The 8,343-nt window shown below is 35.0% G+C and overlaps 1 protein-coding gene across 3 annotated transcripts; it reads right to left on the minus strand.

The window, feature by feature from the left end:
* Positions 1–596: 596 nt before the first annotated feature.
* On the minus strand, positions 597–4,147 carry LOC306844549 (uncharacterized protein). Of its 3 annotated transcripts, XR_013781924.1 has the most exons (7): positions 3,791–4,147; positions 3,256–3,372; positions 3,058–3,089; positions 2,844–2,891; positions 2,676–2,743; positions 1,284–1,416; positions 597–946 (listed from the first exon to the last, which is right to left on the minus strand). XR_013781924.1 is itself a non-coding variant. In XM_079376771.1 (6 exons), exons 3-6 carry the CDS (start codon positions 2,955–2,957, stop codon positions 923–925), a joined length of 339 nt encoding a protein of 112 aa, XP_079232897.1. In that variant the 5' UTR covers positions 2,958–3,089; positions 3,256–3,372; positions 3,791–4,120; the 3' UTR covers positions 599–922. The 3 variants fall into 3 exon arrangements, 2 of the variants coding, with proteins under 2 accessions (XP_079232897.1, XP_079232896.1); XM_079376771.1 differs by having other exon boundaries at positions 599–946; positions 2,844–3,089; positions 3,791–4,120; XM_079376770.1 differs by lacking the exons at positions 3,256–3,372; positions 3,791–4,147 and having other exon boundaries at positions 599–946; positions 2,844–3,098.
* Positions 4,148–8,343: the final 4,196 nt, after the last annotated feature.

Raw genomic sequence — 8,343 nt, forward strand, 5'->3', positions numbered from 1 at the left:
TCACCCTCAGGCCATCCAAGATATAGATGAGTTTGTTTCTTCATCAAAACAGATTTGGAGAAATTTAGCATTATATACAGTATCACTTATTCACCAATAGATCCTCTGCAGTGAATGGGTGCCGTCAGAATGAGAGTCCAAACCGCTGATAAAAACATCACAGTAATCCACAAGTAATGCACAGTCTACACTCCAGTACATCAGTTAACATCTTGTTAGCAAAAACCTGTGTTTGTAAGAAACAAATCCATCATTAAGATGTTAATTTAACTTCAAACCATTGCTTCTGGCTAAAATTTGAATCCTCTACACTGTAAAACTTTTCGTTGTAAATTTACAGTATAATACTGGCAGCTGGATTGCCAGCCACATACTGTATTTTTACAGTACTACTACTGTACACAACATTTACAGTTCTGTACTGTATTTACGAAATACAGTATTATACTGTTATATAAGTTTTTTTACAGTATTACACTGTGCTCTTTACAGGGAATACTGTAAATCCTGCTTTTATTTCAGTACTCTTGGATTTACAAAATTAAAAATATACTTTTTCATAACAGTATTCACAAAAAAATAGAGAATAATATTTTCTGAGTTTTAAAACATTTTATTTATTTTGAAGAAAAGACCAGGCAATTGCCTTATATGAATTTACTGGCTGAAATGCCAGCTGTAGTTTTTTTTTCCTTTTTCTTTTAAATATAAAACATGTAAAATGCAATTAACAATTAGCAAGTAATTCAAAATACAGTAATCTTATTTACTTTTAAAGAATGGAAAGGTTTTTCAGAAATATATTTTTTAAAAGTCTTTCAGAAGAGAGGAAACCTGTGGGTTTACAGTACTGTTCTCTTTTTACACAACATGTCCAGTCTTCTTGTAAGTCACTTTTCCTTTCTTGGTTTTTGATGCACATTCAGGGTTGATGTTGAGAAAGCATCTAAAAGACAGAAAAGAAAAAAAGTGAACATTATGTATATGTCTAATATATATATATATATATATATATATATATATATATATATATATACACACACACACATACACACACAGCATCTCACAGAAGTGAGTTCTGTGAGACAGCACAGAGAATTGCAACACTTACGATGTGATTACATGACTACATTATAATGTTAAATATGCAATATGTCATTCAGCTCTTTAATCAACTGTATAAAATATTTGTTAAAATATACTTAAGTACTTTACAAATACTGTCAAAACAAGTTAGTGACAATTCACTCTATCATATATATATCAATGGCAAATATGCTAACCTCAGTCGCAAGGGTGCATGCCACCTCTTCCTGATACTGGAGGTTGAAATCATACAATAATACAAACAGCACTGCAAGGCCAGAGACAAAGTTGGGCTGCTCAACATTTACCGCTGGTTGCTTAGAGATTGACCTGAAAATAAAAAAAGAAAGAAAATACTTCAAATAAACTATTGTGGGTTCCATTGCAGTTCTGTTTAGTTGTCTATACATAGTTCAACTCAACATAACTATTAAACTAAATCTGAAATATGTGCAGGGAAATCCCATTTACAGGGTTCACAACTATAGCTGTGAACTGCATAATAATAGTATCTCATGAATGCACAGTCGAGCACAAAAGACCAATGTCAGTGTCAGGATTTTCATTAAACAATATTGTTTTCCCTCGGAACACTTGGAATACATGACATGTTGCATGTGAACATTCTGTGATACTATTGTATCTTGATGCTGGTCACTATCACTGCCATTATATGGACAAGCGTGAGCAGGCTTTTTTTTTTTTTTAATTTGTATTATTCTCCTTTAGTGGTCCAAAAAACAAAGAAGGTCATAGGGCATTAGAACAACACCAGGGTGCATGGAAGCATATGGGTAGCAAAATTCAATTGAAATGCAATACGTAAAATGGTGATATTTCAATTTACATTTTCTTATACATATGTGCAATATTTAGTGCACATATGTATTTTATTGTATATCACAAATTTTATTTAAATTATAAAATTTACATTTGCCATTTCCTACACTAGTTTTAATACACAAATTAAAAACATATTTTAATGCTTTATAAGTTGCAAAATGGAAATTAAAATGTATTACCCAAATTGATTAGATGTTTAACATGTCCAAGCAAAAACTGTTTTTACATCATAATACCACATGATAATTGTAATTTCAGAATGCAGTCTGATCCAAAGGTGCAGTAAAAAGGTAGAAAAATGGTAATTTAAAATATCTTTTATTTTTCTTAAATGTATTGACACTTATATATAAGACGTTTCAAATGCATTTTCATTTAATACCCCATGATGAATATAAAGTCAATGTGGATTTGAAAATGCATTCGAAATGTATTTGAAAATGCAACACCCCCCCGACCTGTCAATCTTTAGGCTACATCAAGGCTGGGCTTGGCAACAGGATGCACAATTGTAGAAAATATCATATGTAAATTATATAACTGAATTTCCATTTTCATTTTGCACTAAACTTTGCACATATTTAGGGTAAAATGTCAATTAAAATGCAGAAATGCATTGCCATTTTGCATATTACTAACTGAATTTGAAATTATTTCAAACTGAATTTTGCTACCCATATGCTTCCATAGAGTTAATGATGACAATGTTCATTTTAGGGTGTACTAAACCTTTACTGTTTACTTACCAAGAATTATAGGTTGTGTTCTCTGGCAAATGTAGACACTGCTGGACATCAGATTGAGTGGTGAATACCTGAAACAATTTTTAAGAAGACAGCACAACCATCACTAACAGAACCAAGACATAACAAATCACATTTATTTGCAACATGCTTTAAGTAATCTCTACTTACATCTGCTTGAAGGGTAAGGCCATCTAATTTCTGCAAGTGTGGGAGCAGCTGTAGGACCATGGAAGACATGGAAGCAATCAGGAATACTACTTTTGAAATAAGCATTAGGAACATGACTATGGATTTTCATGTGCTGGCAAAATTATAACACATTAAAAAGCACGATCATAGAACTGACATTTTTTAACATGGACTACAAATGGGAAGCACTTACATTAGCACCGGATCTTCATCAGATTGTTCAGCCTGAAAAATAATAATAATAAAAAAATTATAATCAGAAGCAGGTCATGTGAATGTGTGTCTTTGCTATTTAAGTTGTTTTTGATTGTTGGATTAAAGGAAGGTGTGCATAAACATCTTAAAAGGGATAGTTCACTTTGAAATTAAAATTTGGTATCTATCAGCTTACCCCAAGGGCATCCAAGATGTAGGTGTCTTTTTTTCTTCAGTAGATCCAATTTTGATATGTTTAGGTCAAATCGTTCTAGCTTGTCAGTCATATAATGGCAGGTATAGGTCACTGTCTCTATAAGAGGGAAAAAGAACATGCACAGAGAAATCCAAATGAAACAATTCCCCATCGTAACTACACATTGATGGCCTAAGACACGAAACGAGCGGTTTGTGTGAGAAAATGAACAGTATTTATACAGTTTTTTACCTCTTGCACACAACCATGTCCAAGTGATCTGAGTGCGCGCACGCATCCGGTGTGTGACGTGCGTGTGCGCGCTCTGGCTTAGTCCGCAAAAATAACTTTATTGCACAAATAATTAGAAAGTTATTGAACGCGGAAATATGTGAATGTTGTGAATGTGCGAATATAAAACCAATTTTACCCAAGTGAATTGCTAACTCGGGATTTAAGTTAAGTTTAACGTTCCCAAAATCAAACCATGCGTGGAAACAATGTAGAAATGTGAATGAAAAAAAGACAAGCTTACCGTATCGATACTTAGTCGAACATTAATCCATCTTCTCATGCTCCAGTCGATTAGCATCATCTCAGGCACAGGTTAGATGATTCAGATGACAAATTATCTCCGCCTCTGCTCAGGCAGCGTCGTCCATTGTTTGCTGCGTCACAGGCACTAACGCTTGAAACGCGAAACGAAGCTCACAAAGCTTATCTACGCACAGATTCACAAACCACTGGCTTATCTTAATAACGCGAATAATTATTTTGTTCAATTAATTCCCGCTGACGAATCTAGTTTGCCTGTAATACACTGTTCACATTTCTTCTTCTTTGGAGATCACATCACATTTGAATTGAGCGCGAAATAAATATATCCCACAATGCAATGCGTTTACAGTATGGTACTGTATTACAAATTTAGCGGGCTGAAAACAGAAAACTTCTGTATATTTACAGACATTCTGTAAAATATACAGAATGCTACTGTTTTATAAAAATACAGTATAATACTGTTAGAAAATGCCTGTAAATTTACAGTAAAGTTTTACAGTGTATCCATAACATTCATGCTTTCTCTGGTGAAATATTAATCTCTACTGAAACCGTACAAAAGGGTTCAAAACAAATATGTTGGCAGATTTTAATGTGAAAGGACAAAAGGATATGGACTTTTTCACTGGAGAAAGCATTATTATGCCTAGAGGACCGGTATTTTGGCCAGACCGGCAGCATAAAGTTAAAATGCATTAATGATGGATTTGTTTCTTACAAACACTAAGATTTTCGCTTCATAAGACATTGATTGATGGACTAGAGTCATGTGGAATACTTGTTGGACTTTCATTCTGACGGCACCCATTCACTGCAGAGCAAGTGATGTAATGCTAAATTTCTCCAAATCTGTTCCAGTGAAGAAACACACTCATGTTTGATGTAAATTTTCAGCAAATGTTCATTTTTAGGTAAATTATTCCTGTAAGTAGATTACTGCAAAACAACACAACAGTACTGATTAAAAAAAGGAACTTTGCCGTGTAATGATTGATAGTTTTAAAGTACATATTTCACTGGAAATGGGAAAGCAAGCAAAAATAGTAGGATGTCAAACAGAATGGTGCAAGGTTTGAGAGGTGAATTTAACTGGTTCTGAATGACTTCACTAGGGGGGTTTGGAGAGGAGGGTTATCTCCCCGTGAAGGCACTCTGGAAGGGTCATTGGAGCGTACATCTGGCAGATACATTGTGGGGGAAAAATAAAGTCAGTGTTTGAATTGCGTTGTATTAAAGGCAGGAGATTCATTTGTTTCTTTGTGATTTTGTTTTGTGTTTACATGCAGCACAGCACCCTGGGAAAGGAAAAATAGCCTTAGACGTGCTGCTCTGTTGAACTAATGGACAACTGAAATGAATTGAATTACTGCTGAGGGTTGGCTGTACGGAAGCTGGGCTTCACACAGAATATGGTCTGCTGTAGTCAAAAAGAGCCATTAGAACCATCCAGGGAATCTCTGAAGACTATGGAAAGTCATACATGCATTTTTTATGGATGATGAAAATTAAATGGGATTCCAATGCCATTTTTACACAAAAATACACTGTTTGCACTTGATCATAAACATAGGAGAAGTCTAGCAGATGCCACAAGAGTGCTGATTGCAGCAGTCTCATGCATTAATTCAAGCACACACATATGTAGATTTCATACTAATTTAAGACATAACAAAGACAAACATGACAATGGATACAAAAATAGATTTAGCTAATTAATCTTTAAGGACGAGAACATGAAACCTTAAAACACTACATAGAATTATGACACCTTACATTAAATTAAAAGTATTTTATAAATACTCCTTCCTGCACTTTCTGTGTATGAAATCAAAGTAACTAAAATGACTTTGCTTATTCAGAAGAAGTCATCAAGCCTTTTTACTGCATTTTCAGCTGTTTATCTTCAGTCATACATAATACAAGAAATTACAACATAATGAAGAAATTTATATTTTATAACTTAGCTTTAAAATATATGTTTATAGTAATATTTTAAACTAGGTTTTATTTTTATATTTTCAGTTTTAATTTTAAACAATGTAAATGTTTTGTAATTTTATTATGTGCTTTCGACATTTTTATTAGTTTTTTTTTACTTTTGTTTTTATCCTTCATTTATTTGTTTTAGTCTGAGTAATTTATTCATTTTAGTACTTAAACTTATTTTATTTCAGTTATTTCTAATTTTATGTTTTTAAATGAATAATTATATTTTATTGTAGCTTTATTTTGACTGATGAAATTGATTTTAATAGTTCTAGTTTCAATTAACAATAACAATGGACACAATATTATTATTGTTATTTTGCTACGAAAATAGATCCAAACAAATCCACAACACTACTGTTAAAATCCTGTGCAACACACAGAGTAGCAGTGTTTTGTTTCTGAAGGATTCAGTGTCTTTGAACAAATCGGTTGTGTAAATGACCCAAATGACCAATTCATAAAGACAGTCACTTGATTCATTTATGAATAAATCACAGTTTTTAAACAAATCATTTTAATGAAGGATTAAACTATTCAGTTCAATAAAGCTGAATAAAAAACAGCATTACTAATGCACAGTCTTGAACTAACTGTTGCATAAATATATATTGCTCAAATCTGGCCTCTAATGAATTACTGATCATCTTTTAAAGACACACAATAAAAGGAATGTGTTTTAATGGTAATCAATAACATAGCAAAACTCCTATTCACAAATGACCACCTCAGTTGACCCCAACTTTATCTCCTGTACCCCAGGCATTGTTTCGACATTTCTTTCAAACACTCTGTGGTCTCCTACTGTCCGAGCCTACAGATGAGCACCGCAGCCTCCATTCTACCCCTGCAGAGCATCAGGAACTCCAGCAAATGAATTTCCATTACTGAGCAGTGACTGGCTCAAATAAATCATCATAAAAGTGCTTCTCTGGACTGTCATCTCTGAAAGAGCAGCAGAGACTTGTGGGACCGTGGAGGGACCTCGCCCATCACATGACTCAGTGAAGCAGAGACAATGGAGAGGGCTGTTTGGGGAGGTCGCCTGAGCCGGAGGCGAGATCCAAGCGAGCATCTCAACATGATTAAAATACATCACGCTTTGAAGTCTCCACTTCAGACTTGTTGTTTTGTAAGCGTCTTCGCAGAGTTGTATTTATTAATCATTCTTATATAAGGCTTAAACCCACATGATGAGAAACAGAGAATGATGATAATCATAAAACTGTTTTCCATTATTGCATAAAGTAAAAAGTCGTGACGTATTGTCAAGTATGGTGACCCATACTCGAAATTGGTGCTCTGCGTTTAACCCATCCAAGTGCACACACACAGCAGTGAGTAGTGAACAAATCCACACACACACACACACACACACACACACACCGTGAACACACACCCGGAGCAGTGGGCAGCCATGCTGCAGCGCCCGGGGAGCAATTGGGGGTTCGGTGCCTTGCTCAAGGGCACCTCAGTCGTGGTATTGAGGGTGGAGAGAGCGCTGGACATTCCCTCCCCCCACCTACAATCCCTGCCGGCCGGGGGCTCAAACTCGCAACCTTTCGATTACTAGTCCGACTCTCTAACCATTAGGCCACGACTTCCCCCGTTAGGTTCTGGAGGAAACACTTCTCTTTAGGGATTGCAGTCTGGCACATTATGGAGAACTATAGCAGATTTCATGCATTGAATTCTGAATTTCTTCAGCTATATAATATCATTGGCCTGTCCCCACAAGCTCTGGGATTATGCATACTCCATATGCATTTTTTTTTTCTTTTTTGCATTCATTTTTGCATCCGCTCCGGGACACGACATCACAATACAGTAACGGTAAAGGGCCTAACATTTCTGTCACACGTTGTGAGGTCAATCACAACGCACTGGATAGCTGGCCAATCAGAGCACACCTCACTTCTCAGAACGATGAGCTTTGTAAAAATGGGCACGTTTCAATAATGTACAGTATGTGTAAACTAATGTGTTGTTTTTTACCTTAAACCGCATAAACACATTGCATCTCACCAAATACACAAAATAATGTTTTTTTTAGCAACGTCATATGACCCCTTTAAACAAAACCTTTTTTATTCTTTTTTAAGTGATAAGGCTTACAATTTTTGCCTGTGGAATGATAAAAGGGGCAGAATTAAGCATTCCCATCAAGAACATAATTTGACTTGGGTCAGTGAGCATCATCCAAAAAGTCCCATATTGTGCCCCTGAAGTCTCATCAGTATAAACATGTTGCATAATCACACTTTGAAAACTGTAAATGGCCGACAAGTGAGCAACAAATGTACATAGAACACCTTTTAAAAAACATCTGTTTTAGCAACACCTGTTAGTAGGAATGTGAAATCGTTCTCGCTCCCCCAGCTCTTCAAGTGCATTGGTATGCAAATTGTATGCATTTCAACAGTTAATAAGAAATTAATCTTCAGCTAGTGTACATGTATTATTATGCTGTTTATTTATGTTTTATATTGCTGCTTTCTCATTATTACACTATAGCATCATTACTCTTCATGCTTTGGTTTG

Source organism: Barbus barbus (genome assembly GCF_936440315.1).
Source record: "Barbus barbus genome assembly, chromosome: 25".
NCBI lineage: Eukaryota > Metazoa > Chordata > Actinopteri > Cypriniformes > Cyprinidae > Barbus > Barbus barbus.